General features: G+C 51.2%; 2 protein-coding genes across 6 annotated transcripts in view; one reads left to right on the forward strand and one right to left on the reverse strand.

Moving 5' to 3' along the window:
• Window positions 1-5,058, forward strand: part of PPP2R1B (protein phosphatase 2 scaffold subunit Abeta) — a 44,118-nt gene extending 39,060 nt beyond the window's left edge. The window contains exons 16-17 of the mRNA XM_012926926.3: window positions 3,729-3,809; window positions 4,695-5,058. Coding sequence (XP_012782380.2) covers window positions 3,729-3,809; window positions 4,695-4,787 — 174 coding nt within the window. The 3' untranslated portion in view covers window positions 4,788-5,058. The remainder of the gene's footprint in view (window positions 1-3,728; window positions 3,810-4,694) is intronic.
• A 324-nt stretch (window positions 5,059-5,382) lies between these two features.
• The window catches only part of SIK2 (salt inducible kinase 2), a 125,914-nt gene continuing 117,011 nt past the window's right edge, over window positions 5,383-14,285 (reverse strand). For 2 of the 5 annotated variants that reach the window (XM_058663925.1, XM_058663929.1), the window contains exons 10-16: window positions 12,500-12,728; window positions 11,785-12,069; window positions 11,494-11,657; window positions 10,575-10,682; window positions 9,614-9,705; window positions 7,556-8,125; window positions 5,383-6,111 (exon numbers count right to left, since the gene is read on the reverse strand). In XM_058663925.1, the coding sequence (XP_058519908.1) occupies window positions 6,087-6,111; window positions 7,556-8,125; window positions 9,614-9,705; window positions 10,575-10,682; window positions 11,494-11,657; window positions 11,785-12,069; window positions 12,500-12,728 (1,473 nt within the window). In that variant the 3' untranslated portion in view covers window positions 5,383-6,086. Of the gene's footprint in view, window positions 6,112-6,338; window positions 8,126-9,613; window positions 9,706-10,574; window positions 10,683-11,493; window positions 11,658-11,784; window positions 12,070-12,499; window positions 12,729-14,285 lie in introns of those variants that run through there. The other 3 variants (XM_058663926.1, XM_058663927.1, XM_004585219.2) reach the window with 3 other exon arrangements.

The following is a 14,285-nucleotide window of genomic DNA, read 5'->3' on the forward strand; positions in this document are numbered from 1 at the left end:
GCCCCTAGAACCAGCTGCCAAGGGAGGGTCTGTGCTGCCTTTGGTGGGTTGGGACTTCTGCAGCTGGGAGCCTGTTGACCGCTCCCCCTCTGCCTGCCCGCCATGGTCTGTGGCCCCACCTGTGGTTCCAAGTGGGGGGAGGTATGCCAGTGAGGTGCTTTGCTTCAGGCTGGATGCATGTCTGTCTGCTAAGGACCAATGCCCAGTATAATTCACAGCATTCCCAATCTCTAGGGAGCTACCCAGCCTTTGGAAGTCACAGGTTGGGGTCCCCATGAGGGCAGAGCTACACAGCCACCAGGGTGTTAGTGACAGGATGCCCAAAACTGCCTTTCGTAGTGCCCTGGGGCTGCTGGCAGAGCAGGAGGGTGCCCTTGCTCGATCTACCCACAAAGGGAGAAAAGCAAGAACATTTTTTAACTCCAGAAAGTGTGGAGGCCTTGTGAGAGTCGTCTCCTTGGTGCTTCAGTGGGCCTCAGGAGGGCCAGGAGCCGGAGCGCCCCTTTACCCCAGGCATGCCTGTGTATGCCTTGCTTATCAGAAGCCTCCATGGCTTTTCTTCTCAGAGCCATAAAGGGATCTGTGATGCTGCCATTAAGAACTGGTGGAGCAGAAGGGACCATTTCGCTGAGCACAGAACCTCAGGCCCTGCATGGTGATGGAGAACTCTGGGCTGTGCTGCTCTGTCTTGTCCAGTGCCTCTCTCATGAAGTCCATGCAAGTCAGGCTGCATGGGCACAGAGTTTCTGACCCCTTTTCCCCTGTGTCCTGGGGGTGATGGAGTAGTTGTTAGCAACATAACATAAAAGGGAAGAAGTTGGGTAGGAATAGGGAATGTTACCGATATTTAGTGATTCTCAAAAAAATTCAGCAGTGCTGGATTCTTGGAATGCCAGGTTAAGGGCTGTTTCAGGGTGGGCCTGGGTGCTTGTGAGGGGTGCTGGGAAGCTCAAGTCTGCAGGGTCGCTCACCCTGGCCCTGTTCCCCTGCAGCCTATTGCTGGCTGTGGCCTTTGCCTGCTTCGGTCCTCCCATGGCCATCCTGGGGCCCACGGCCCAGGGCTCTTTGGGAACTACAGCACGGCCTCATGGGGATGGTGGAGCAGAAGCCAGTCTTGGCACCGGGAGGCAGGCTGTCATGCCACCCTGCACCCAGGCCTGGACCTGCAAGGCCAGAGCATGTGGCTTGCAGAGGGCTTCTCCAGCACCTCCAGGGCATGGGGCTGGCTCTCACAGGCACGCCTGTTCCTGGCATGGAGTCCATGGGGAGTGTGTGTGTGTGTGTGTGTAGTATCGAGGCTTCTGGCAGATCCCAGCAAAGGTGTGACATCGTGACTAACTCTTGTGTCTTGTGCTGGCCTGCCTGCCAACTCAGAGCCTCTCCTTTCACCGCCCTTGGCCTTGGGGAGCTGCATAAGTGCCCATGTGCCTGCTCCCCACCCCCGCCGCAGTAGGAAGCCCTTGCTCAATTGCCCGGGCCCATGGGCTTTGCCTCTAAAATTAAGGAGCGTTAACTCAGCAGTGCCCAGCGGGGCCTGTGTGGGCACAGGCAGCAGTGAGTAGTGCTTCCGTCAGCGGCCTGCAGTGGCTAACATGTACTTGGGTGACATGGAGTGGGTGGTGTTTACCCTGCTGACGTCAATGGGAACATATTATCCGCTCTCCTCTTCTGCAGCTTGAAATGAGCACCACGGCTTGGAGAACTCCGACACCAGGCACACTTTCAGAATTCTACCTGCTGAGGCAAAGGCCCTCTCTTTCAGTCTGGCATTCATATCACGCACGTAGAAAATAAGTTGTTTTTATTTTAATTCAAGAGGATTGGAAACATAAAAACAGTACATTTTCCTTGCAGAAAATTACCCTATTTAAATTGCCATTTGGTACAAAGATCATTTATTAAACTGCATTTTAGGCAATTTTCTAACATTGAGTGACAGGTTCCACTTTGATTTCTTTTCACATTGGAGCTATTATGATTTGCATTCAAAATACCAAAGCTATTGAATTCACCATTTTTTTCTTAGTAATTAAAAAAGCACACACAAAAAATAACTACAATTAGGTTAATTTTATCAAAAGTAACACTTTCACAGACCCAACATCCACCAAGGCCACCCTCCTCCTTTCAGAAACAAGCCAATGATCTGGCCCTTTCTACAAAGTGCAGAGAGCACCCTCTCTTGATTCTTAAGTTGCACAGCCACAGAGGGCACAGTGCTTTCACTCTCAGCTTCTTTTTCCTTCAGAGGATTTGGTGCAGGCTGCCTTCTTTTCCTGTCAGCAGCAGGAAGCTACGCACGACTGAGTTGAGCACACGCACACCGTGGACAGGCAGGCGTGGCGGCCAGAGGCAAGCCCTGGTTCCTGGACTTGCAAGTGTAGGGGGGCTCCACTGAGGGGTCCTGTTTCTCTAAGATGTTGTTTTTAAAGCTTGTCCCTTCCTACCCCCCTTGGGCTCCAGAACCTCTTCCACAAAACCATGTTTTTTTTTTTTTAAGCCCTAAAGGCATCTGCTTGGAAAGAGCTCTGAAACTATCAGGGAATGAGGGGTCCTCCTGGGGCAAGTGGAGTTCTGGACACTCCAGGCAGCCCCTTCCTGAGCTTGCACATGCTGGCTGCTGGGCCAGGCTGCCACTGCCAGAGCAGGTCGTGTCCTGCCCTCCCAGCAGTCCGAACAAAGTCACTGGGGTGTGTGACCTGGAAAACTATGCCTCTGACGGCAGCCTACACCCCTGCAGCTGCTGGACACAAAGGGACAGAGTGGGTGGCGCAGAGCCTTGGTGAGAGCAGGGCCACCTGCACAGCAGCAGTAGCACCTGGAGGGCCCTGCTTGGCCCCAGGCAGGTGGTTGCCAAGAGGGGAGCACAGCAGGGCCTGACCAAAACAGGGCCTTTGTTTAGACAGCTGTTTGCCTGACAAGAGTGTCAGCTGCTACCAAGCAGGGCAAAGAGATGGCTCCTCGTGGAATGAGGGGCCAGTGAACCTGTCAAGCAGCTCCTGTCAAGCAGCTCGGCAACCCAGTCCCTGCCGCTCTACGCAGGTGCGTCATGACCTTGGTGAAACCTGTAAGCTCCCGAGAGCCCTGCCTGCTGGGCTGTGCCAGGCAGGTGCAGGGTCTCCCCGCTGCCAGTGCAGGGTGTTTGTGAGGATTAGAAGAGCTCACCCAGCAGAGTGCTCTGTGCAATTGCCGGCAGCCGCACCGTGGCTCCTTCTGGACAGGCCAGTTGGGGATCTGGGCGGGAGCCGGGCTGGCTGACGTCTGTTTCTCAGTCTCTGTACTAGTATGTGCTGGATCTGCCAAATGTGTTGAAATCTGCCCAGATAACATGTTGACATGGATGGTGGTGCAACTAGGATGGCTAGAAGTCTTCTAAAATCAGCTAGGCTACACCTTAGTGTGTGTGTGTGCGCGAGTGTGTTGGGGAGAGGGGGCAGGATGGTCAGAGGGCACTGGGAGATAGACTCCAGGCCAGCTGGGCCTTAAAAGGCCACCCACTGACTGCCTTTGTCCCTCCTGCTGTTTTGGAGAGCTTTGTACTCATTCGTTTACCCAGGCTACAGACCCTGTTAGAAGGGAGGTACAGACATTTAAACATGTTTTCTGTCCAGTTGAGACTGCAGATGACACTGCTGCCTTCCATGCCTCACTCTCTGATCAAGGATCCCTGCCTAAACAATGATTGCCGACTCACTACCTGTTCTCCAGTTTCTACCTTTGATGTCTAGGCACAAAGAGACCGAGCGGCTCGGCTGGCTCCAAAGAAGGCAGTAGCAGCGGCCCGGTGTAGGGGTGTCCACGCAGCAAAGGTCAGCCCGGCACAGGCCCGTGCCACTCCTTCCAGGGCACCATGTTCTGTTTCTAGAGGAGGAGGGACGGGAAAGAGCTACCTGCACTATCAATTTGCTTACCCAGGCTGGAGAAACTCTGATTCCAACAGATTTAAGAACCTGGGGCTTACCTAGAGGTTGGGGAACCCTCGTGCAAAGCAGCAGCAGCTCTCGGGCCATGTCTCCCAGCCCTACTACACCTAGCCAGAGGCTGCCGCAGTGCCCACAGCCTCGGGACCCTGGAACAACTGTGCTAGAGGGCAGGGCCTTCCACCCTTCATTTTGCTGTCAGTCACCCGGTCACTTGCCAGCCCAGAATATGCCCTCCTTCCCAACTTGGGCAAGCTTGTAGCAAGGAGACAGGGTTCTCTCCCTACCAGTGAGCACACTCAGTGCAAGGGCAGGAGGAGAGAGGTCAGCCCCCATGACGAGTCTCTTCTGCAGGGGTGGGCCTGTCTTCTCTTTCTCCCCATGGGGGTGTAGGGTACCTTGTTACTCCTGGGTTCAAGCATGACAGCCAAGCGCTGCTTTAGTCCTAAGCCCAGACTCCTGCTGCCTCTTAGCAGACTGTAGCCCAAGGTGTTGATCTAGGGAGCGGCTGGTTTCAGGCAAGGCAAGATCTGATGCAGGGAGGAAAGCCATGCTCACCCGGTGGCACTGGTGGGCCTTTCGTTCAGCCCCTAGCCCCGCTGCTGTCACCCAGGCACTGGGGATCCTGGAGGGTTGTGGGTGAAGGGAGCGCTCAGTTCCTTCTCTGCTCCTGAGGTGGCAGGAGGGTAGTGTGCTTGGGCAGGCTAGAGGTGGCGAGGGGAAGGCCTGGGGTGGCAGTGGAATGCTGTGCTAACAGGCACGTTTGCCTTACAGGGACCAGCCTACCAGCTGTGCGTGGATACTAGAAACACACGTGCCCAACTGGAAATTGCAGAACTAGTGCATTTTTCCCAAAGCAGAGACTAATACCCCTGGATTAAAAAAGAACATAACAACAAAAAAAAATAAAAACAAAACAAAAAAGTACCACACATATTGCACTTTTTGTTGAATGAAATTTTTTACCTCGCATATATCTCACCAAAGTCTCTTCAGAGGAGCCTGGTTTACAAGATAAGAAAGCGAATGACTATGATACAGTAGTGTACACACCGCTAATGCGAAACAGACTGGAAAACAAGTCCGGATTTTAGGTAAGAAGAGCGGCGTGAGCTGCCTTAGTGTTGCCGGGGATTGACGAGGGGCAGACTGCTTGCAGGCTTCCGCTGGTCACCGGTCAGGGCGTAGTGACAAATGACGACACAGGGCTGAGCAAACACCTGTCTGACAGGACCAATTTCCTCCCCTCTGCGAACGTTTTGGTTAATAGAGGTGGCTAAGGGATTTCCCAATTTCTGCTTGAAATAAATGAGATAAGCAAACAGGAGCTCAAACCCAGATCCGGGACGCCCTCCTGCAGGTCCCCACTCTGCTGGTGCCCAGCAGGCCTGGCCACTGCAGGAGCATTCTGATTGCTCTCTGGGTGCTTCCGCCTCCCAATGTGTGCTCATCTTTTGGCCTAATGGCCCTGCCTGAGCTCCTGGGGTAAGGAGCTCACCATCTTGCCGGAGCCAGCACTCATGCCCGTGTAACAGTGCCACTCCTCAGTTCTGGAATGAGTGGTCCCATTTTCAATCTGGAAGGCATTTGAATTTTGCAAATATTACAGCACTTCTGTAGTATATTTTGGGAAAACATTCTCCTTCAGTCTAAACAAATCAAGCCCTGTTGTATAACGGGCTTATTTTGCAAAGACTTAAAACAGTTTAGAGATCTTAATGAAATGATCTCTTAAATTAAATGAAGTTCTCTATTTCATGAAACCATCTATCTTAAGCAGGAGGAGGAATAAACAACCCATAGAAGGAACATAATTCAGCCTTCTTTCACTGCCTGTTATTAAATCACAAAGTATCCGCCCCACCACGCAACCTTCTCCTGCCGACCTCCCAAGTCCGGGCCACGCACAGCGCCTCTGTGAAGCATCCTGGCATTGGTGTGTGACCACGAGGCAGTGTCTGGTTGGCAACAAGGACTGCTCAAGTCACCAACGCTAGCGGAGGAGGGACCAGGGGCCAGAAGACTCCTCAGACTTGCCGGGCTTCCCTCACCTGTCTGGACACTTACTACAAAGAGGAAAGGCAACTTAAAGGTGTTTTCTAGATGCAGCATCAGTGGAGTATCTCTTCTTTGTGCTTTAAGGAAGATGCTTTGTGCTTAACGCATTCATCTGCTGACAGGACAAGCCATTCTAAAGGACAGAAATCAATAGTTTTCATAAATAATACTGCATTTGTAACCCTCGATGTTACTGTAACCAATGACAGGTTACTTATTACTTCTAGGTACACAGGTCATTAGCTTTAGCATCTATTTTTCACTTACTGTGATGGACTGTAAGGGCTGGGTTCTACTACTAAAGGCAGGTGTTTGGCAGATGATCTGTTTAAACGGTTAACACATCTGTGGTTCTTTGAATATTGCTGTAATACTTGAACATTTTATTACAAGTCAAGATTTTAAGGAAATTAATGCTGATTCCCACATGGTGGAAAACAAACTCTGAAGTGACTTTGGATTTAGCCTTGATATAAATGAAAAGTTGGGTTTCCACAGGGGGACAAAAAAAAGTCTGATCTTGAGGAGAAAGGCACAGCACTACCACTTCACATGGGACATCAAAGGTCATTTTCTGTGTCGTTAAGGTTCCTACGCCCTATATGAAACTGTCCAAATATACAAAGCTTGGAAAACTAGCAACAGAAGGTGTGAAGTCAAAGGAGTTATTACACTGGAGAGACCAGGGGTCCTATGGAGACCAACTGCCCCACACCAGACACCTCCACAAGGGACTGTACAGCAACAGCCTGTCTGCCAGGGCTCAGGGCGGGGACCCTCCAGGCTGGCTTGAGTTGTCCCCGACCCCCACTGCTGGGTCTCCTGACGTCTTTTAGTCCTCGGTATACTCTGACACTTGGTCACCACTGGCCTCTTCTGAAGAGGTGTGTCACTTGCTTCCCAAAGGAAACAAGTGCCGGTGTGAAGGGTTGGTGTCAGCTGTCAGGGGCCCCCAGAGCACAGCTGATGCTCCACTGCTGTGGGATGGCCTCAGGGACAACTTGCGTCAGCAGTTAGGAACTCAAGTTGACAAAATGTAGCTTTCCTTTATTTCCTGCATATCAGATTCCATTATGTATTCTTGATCGGCCTTGAAGCTATATGTTATTGCATGGCTTCAGTGAAAATATATTGCCTTTTGTTTGCCCTATTTATATAAGCAATGATACATATATTTTTTTCTTGTTTTGACCAAGGTTTCCCTTTGAAAGTGAACTGGTATCAATTCTGCATGAAACCTGGGTCTGAATGTCGTCATCTCATAAAAAACATGTGTTGGTGCCTCCTCTCTTGGGAACTCGCTCCACTAACCCAAGGACATGAGCTTCAGAACTACATCTAGGTTCCAGCACCTGCCACAGAAAGCTCAGTGGCAGGACAGAACCAGGAGGAAGCAACCCCCACCCCAGCCAGGCCCTCGGCTTCCGGCTGGGTGACTTGAATTTTCCCCCATTAGGGAGAGGGCAAAAAAAAATGAGCTTTACATTTAAAAGGCTGGAATAAAAACTGAAAGACACAGTCTTCCTTCACTGGACCCACCTCACTTCCTGGGCTGAGATTAATTCACCAGGACATACCCATTGTGTTGTGGATCCACAGCGTCCAGCATTTCACAATCAAAGAGTCCCGGTAACTCAGACAGGGCGAGGGAGTCGTAGCTGGATGGGTTCTCTGGCAGTCCGGAGCTCCTGGGACGATCTGGCCCCGGGAGGCTGCTCTGCTGAGCCCCGTCCATGGGATACTGACAGGCAGCGGGGTAGTCTGGGACAGGAGCAGTGGCACTGGGTAGCTCGCAAGTCTGATAGGAGAACTGTAAGGGCGCTGCAGCAGCTCCTGGCTGTTGTGGCGGGGGCGGCGGCGGGGGAGGTGGTGGCTGTGGCGTGGAGGACAGGGGCTGCAGCTGCATCTCCTGGTACTGGCTGAGAAAAGGGCTGTATTGCATTTGCTCAGAAGAAGGCTCCAAGACAGAGCTCAGGGGCTGGGTCAGGCTGAAGGGCGGGGGCTGCTGGGATGGTGGTGGAGGCTCCTGGCGGGGCAGGGGCAGCTGCTGGCTTGGCGGTGGGTAGGAGCTCTCTGCTATCTGCATCTGGTTAAAGTACGCCTGCAGCTGAGACTGTTTCTGGAGGAAGAGCCGTTTCTGCTGGAGCCTAAAATGACAATATCGACAGACGAGTCAAACGAGGCAGCTTTATACACGTGGGAACTTGCAAAATTTCATGACAAAAAATGGAATTAACGGTAAGTTTACTTTGGTGCAAAAGTATTTGAAACTCATGTCTACAAAACTTCCAAAAAGTTCCTGGAAAATCCCAATTATAAAACAGACACATATGATTGTTACACTGTTCTACCCAAATAAACTTGTTTTTCTTTGCCCTTGCAAACCCACTTCTCTCTTTCCAATGCAAGGAAACAGTAAAGGGGAGCCCAGCAAGTAGCCTAGTGGCTAAAGTCCTTGTTTTGCATGTGCCAGAATCCCATATGCGTGCTGGTTCATATTCTGGTCACTCCACTTCCCATCCAGCTCCCCGCGTGTGGCCTGGGAAAGCAATAGAGGACGGCCCAAAGCCTTGGAACCCTGCACCCGCGTGGGAGACCTGGCAGAATCTCCTGGCTTCAGATCAGCTCAGCTCCTCCTGTTGGGGTCACTTGGGGATTGAACCAGCAGACAGAAGATTGTTCTCTCTGTATTTTCTTCTCTCTGTATACCTGCCTTTCCAATAAAAAAAAAAAATCTTAAAAACAAACATGCAAACAAACAAAAAAGAGTAAGTGGGACTAAGAAATACTTGGGCTGGGTTTCTTTTTTTGAAAGATTTATTTATTTTTATTACAAAGTCAGATAGACAGAGAAAGATCTTCTGTCCAATGATTCACTCCCCAAGTGAGCCGCAACAGCCGGTGCTGCACCGATCCAAAGCCGGGAACCAGGAACCTCTTCCGGGTCTCCCATGCGGGTGCCGGGTCCCAAAGCATTGGGCATTGGGTCGTCCTCGACTGCTTTCCCAGGCCACAAGCAGGGAGCTGGATGGGAAGTGGAGCTGCCGGGATTAGAACCGGCATCCATATGGGATTCCGGGGCGTTCAAGGCGAGGACTTTAGCTGCTAGGCCACGCCGCCGGGCCCCTCGGGACTGGGTTTCTTAAGCCTAATCTCATTTTCAGTGCTGCCTTCTTGGGTTCTGCCCCCTCAATGCTAACCTGAGCACAAATGCATTTTCCTCTAACCTCTTTCTCCAAAGTTAGAGGCTGATTTCCCATCCTGCAAATTGGCAGGATTCCAGAATTCGACCTTGGCTGAGCTGCTTCAAACAAGGTCTGGGGACACAGCACAGGTCACACCCAGACAGTAGCCTGATTCACTTAAATTGCCTTAGATCACTGCTTTTGGAAAGCCACAATCTAGTCATACCCTGAAGCTGAACTGACAGAAGAAAAGGAAGACGAAGCACACTCCCAGGCCACTGGACCTGACAAGGCCTGGGAACACAGAGCATCCTTATCAGCAACACGGCTGTGGCGCCCGCATCCAAACCTGCTTTCCTGCTGGAGGCAGACATGAGTGGCAAAGGGTCACACAGTGCCAGCAGTCTCCCAGCTTCCACAAAAGGAAGTGACTTTGGCAGAGGCCCTCACCTGTGTTCCTGCAGCTGCTGCTCCAGGCTCCGTGGCGGTTCTTTACAATAAAGCGGACAGGTGTTCTGAGCCTTGGACAGGAGGCTGGGCTTCTGGAAGAGCAGAGAAACAACACAAGCATGACAATGTGCTGGCAGGAGGCGGCAGTCATCACAGTGTGATGCCTCGACCAGGAATCCAGTGTGCCCTGCAGAAGCTGGCAGGGTGAAAGGCTGGCATTCCATCTGTGACCTGGGCGCGTGCTGGCCCAGCGGGTGTGGCTGGCTTAGATCTAACCTACTTGTTTCCCACCTCTGAAAGTCCTCTGGGATGGTGAGTTTCTTGGGTGTTTAAAGAATAATGACAAGAGTGGAGTTAAATTTGATACCACAGGCCCTGGCTGCTTGCTGAACTATGATTCTTTATGGGCTCTAAGGTTTTTGTTTTTTTCCCCCTTTTTCTTTTTTTTCTTTTTTTTTTTTTTCCTCTCCTATGATCAGGATGACCACAGCACTAGAAGTCTTAGCCTGAACAATTAGGGCAGAGGAATAACAGTCTTCCAAATCAGAAAGAAGTGAAACTGCTTCTGTTTCCAGGTAACATAGTCTTACAGGAAACACACCGAAAACTGTTAGGACTGATACACAAACCAGAATGCAAGCATTAGTACTTTCTCTATACTACGTTCTAGGATTTTAAGGATGTGCATGCCCCAGTGTACACAGCTCAGATTAAAATTCTGTCTGAAGTTCAGAACAAAAAAGCCAGGTTTTCCATTCCTACCAGTCAGAATTTCCTGCTGCCCATGTAGACCCTGAGACACGTCTGAATGTGCTTCTAGAAGTGCATGGTCAAATGTACCTGCTCAAAAGGAAGGAAACAGCCTCCCTGCCCCAGCGCCATGCCCAGTAAGTTTCTGCTGTGCCAACAGGCAGATTCTGATGAGCACGGTGAGCTGAATGACAAGGAGAAAGGGTCCCACCTGGAGCCTGTGTGGCAGGTACGGGGTCTCCAGGCTCTGCCGCTGGGGAAGCTGGTGCACACTAGGAGGGAGAGGGGGCGCGCTGTCCTGCTGCTGAGGACCCTCCTCCTGAAGAGCAAGAGGACGACAGCAGTGCTCAGTGCCCCACACTCAAATGTTCCCACCCTCAGCTTCAGCACCGTTAGCATGTCCAACACGCCAAGGCTCCAACACTACAGCAAACAGGTCCCCAATAATGACTGGATAACTAGCACTACTTTTTGTAGTTTTAGGTTGAACAATCCATTTACAGTGCTTAATAATGGGACATATTGGGCCTGGCGGCGTGGCCTAGCGGCTAAAGTCCTCGCCTTGAACGCCCCCGGAGCGCCGGTTCTAATCCCGGCAGCTCCACTTCCCATCCAGCTCCCTGCTTGTGGCCTGGGAAAGCAGCTGAGGACGGCCCAAAGCTTTGGGACCCTGCACCCGTGCGGGAGACCCGGAAGAGGTTCTTGGTTTCCGGCTTTGGATCGGCATGCACCAGCAGTTGCGGCTCACTTGGGGAATGAATCATCGGATGGAAGATCTTCCTCTCTGTCTCTCCTCCTCTCTGTATATCTGACTATAATAAAGTGAATAAATCTTTAAAAAAAAGTAATGGGACATATCACAAACAGTGGCAAGAAGCTTCTCATTTGAGTTAGTCTTCATTTGTGTGGGTGTGGACAACGCGGGCGAGTTTAGGGAGACTAAGAGTCCCGTCCATGAGGTCCCTGCAGGGTGTCTGGGCCTCCACCTGGCGGTGGCAGGTGGCAGCAATGAGGAAAGCTTTCAGCTGTTAGCTTTCCAAAACAACCTGTCCTGAGACCGGACAGTCTTCTAAAGGAACGTGCCACACCCCTGAGACAGACGCACACCCTCATACTCGCAGAGCACCCACCTGAGGACAGCTGCTGGCAAGGTCCTGCAGCTGGGGGGCAGCCGACGCCAAGCTCGGGTCTGCCTCTGGTCCCATGTGTTCATACAGCAACTGCACTTTGTTCAGCTCTAGAATTCCTTTGGTTCTAGCCAAATTCTGGAGATGTTGTCTAAATGCTACAATTCCTGAGAGAAAGTACAAAGCCCAAAAGATTCAGATAAAATGTACCACTTTGACCTAACAACAACTCCCCTCACCCTCTCCCCCTTCTGAATCCTAGATATTCAGAGCTTGCTAGACCAGAGTTGTCACCTTGGGTGAGGGAGGTGTCCGACGCCCGGCGGCCTTCCCTGAAGCTCACTGGCGACCTGTTGTGGGCCTCTCGCTTCTGGGCGCTGAGGGCCTGCATGGCTGGATTGGTGGGCCGCAGGCTTATGAAGGGAGCTGGCATGCGGGGTGAGGGCTGATTGGCTAACATGACGTCCTTCAGGGAAGGGTTGTCCTCCAGAAAGTTCAGATCCCTCTGAACTGACCCCATGTCATACTCCGAGTCCACGCTGTCCAGGGAGGGGTTGTCACTCAGGGAGAAGATCTTCCCTTTAAGAGAAAACAAACAGATATAATCAACAGTGATACTATCATTTTTGAACAGAGCACAAAACATATAACCACCTTGAGACATTCACAATGTCCTTAATTTCACAGCCAAACCTTTTAGTCATAAGCTTAAGCATCTTTAAGTTCAATGGGGAAAGCATTCTAGAAGCTACCCAGAAGTCTGCCACTCCAAAAGAGCCAGAAGCCCTGATGAATTCTACAACACTCGGCCGAGTCCTGGGAGTGTTATGGGAGTTAACACGGACATGTTTCATTTTCATCACTGTTAGCTCCTGAGCAGGCTGGATTGGAGAGCCTGTGGAAGTGGCTGCATTAAGGCAGCTACACAAATGAAGTCTAGGAATAGGCTGGTACCACCTCCATGGCTTGGTGCTGGGACGCATAACCTGGTGCACCTCTTTGGTCATACCTGTCCCAGGCAGCACCACGAGCTGATTGGTCACTTCGGACAGTGTGTGCCGTCTCTGCCCGCTGCGTGTGGACTGAAATGCTTCAAAGGCATGACTGGGGTCTTCCTCCGCCTCGCCTTCCGTCTCCAGCCCTTCGTCAATGGAGGTCTCCATCACGTTACTGGGCAATGATTGGCAGCCCTTCCGCACCAGGACAGGAGGCACGGGGTCGAGCAGACAGCCATTCACCTGGAATTCAGAGGGTGTGAAATGAAACCATCAGCTGTGGCTCCGCAGCCACATCCCGAAAACTCACAGCAGAAAACAGCCGTGTCTTGTGGCAAATGAGAATTATGTAAAAATATTAAAAATGTACGCACTGGCTGCTAATGACAACACACAGATTAGAAGTTCAGGCATGGGCCCGGCGGCGTGGCCTAGCGGCTAAAGTCCTCGCCTTGAACGCCCCCGGAATCCCATATGGATGCCGGTTCTAATCCCGGCAGCTCCACTTCCCATCCAGCTCCCTGCTTGTGGCCTGGGAAAGCAGCTGAGGACGGCCCAAAGCTTTGGGATCCTGCACCTGCATGGGAGACCTGGAAGAGGTTCCTGATTCCTGGCATCGGATCGGTGCAGCACTGGCCCGTTGCGGCTCACTTGGGGAGTGAAACATCGGATGGAAGATCTTCCTCTCTGTCTCTCCTCCTCTCTGTATATCTGACTTTGTAATAAAAATAAAATCTAAAAAAAAAAAAAAGAAGAAGTTCAGGCACTTATGACAAACACTTCACACTGCCGCCCAGGTTCTGAGTCGCCACTATTATGCTAAGCAATTTTTTGGTGGTTTCCAGATGGACAGGGGTATATTAGCTTGGGGCCTATTCACCAGTTATATCTTTTAAATAAGGGAAGTGAAGAGGGAGAGGGTGAGATTTTTTTTTTTTAACTACACAACTCATAGCTTAGAGTAGTCACCAATGTTTTTTCAACCACAAAACATAATGGAAGCTTCTGAACATATTTTCATGTTTGTATGTACCTGCCCATTTGACTTAGTCTTTAATTGGTCTTATGTACCCGAAGAATGGAAAGTACAAATTCTTTTCAGACAGACCACGAGAAGTGGAAAAAAAAAATTCAAATGGCAAACAGCCAAGGTCTTCTATTATAGAACAAATGACTCACAGGCCCCAAATTCCAGCAGAGGTTAATAAGCCCCAAAGCACAGCGCTGGCTCCTCAGCTTTACACTCAGTATCTACAGCTCCTGGGCCGCACTCCACCCCCTAGGGCAGCTGCCAAGCAAATCACCTCCCGGCAGGCAGCAAGAGCACACAGCGGAGCTGTGGCCATGAGTCCTCCTGGCTGGTCCAAGTCCCAGTGAGGAGGCAATTATTTCCCTCATTACCTTAACTACTCCCCTGTGGAAATCAATGCATTTTCTCCTATGAATAGATGCTCAGAATAGGCAGTTATAAGACACTCAGCTGGCTTCCACCTGGACCACACTGGGGAGAGCTGCTGTTTGCTTTGGGAAGCAGGAGAAGCTCCTGTATGTGAGAGGTGACGTGGGCAGTCCCATGCCAAACAGGGGGAACTTTCCTCTTATGGCAAGCAATGGGACAGCCCTGCACGGCCCTGTATTTGGAGAGGGAGGGAACCGTGGGTGACTCAGAGCTTTGTTTGCAGTGGGAAGATGATGGTTGTTTCATGCAAAATGGTCAGAGCCATTACACTGATAAGGTGGCCAAGGCAGCAGGGGGCTTTAAAAGGATGAGTGGTGCTCAAGAGCAGTGCCACATGTTTT

This window comes from Ochotona princeps, chromosome 4 (assembly GCF_030435755.1).
Source record: "Ochotona princeps isolate mOchPri1 chromosome 4, mOchPri1.hap1, whole genome shotgun sequence".
Classification (NCBI taxonomy): domain Eukaryota; kingdom Metazoa; phylum Chordata; class Mammalia; order Lagomorpha; family Ochotonidae; genus Ochotona; species Ochotona princeps.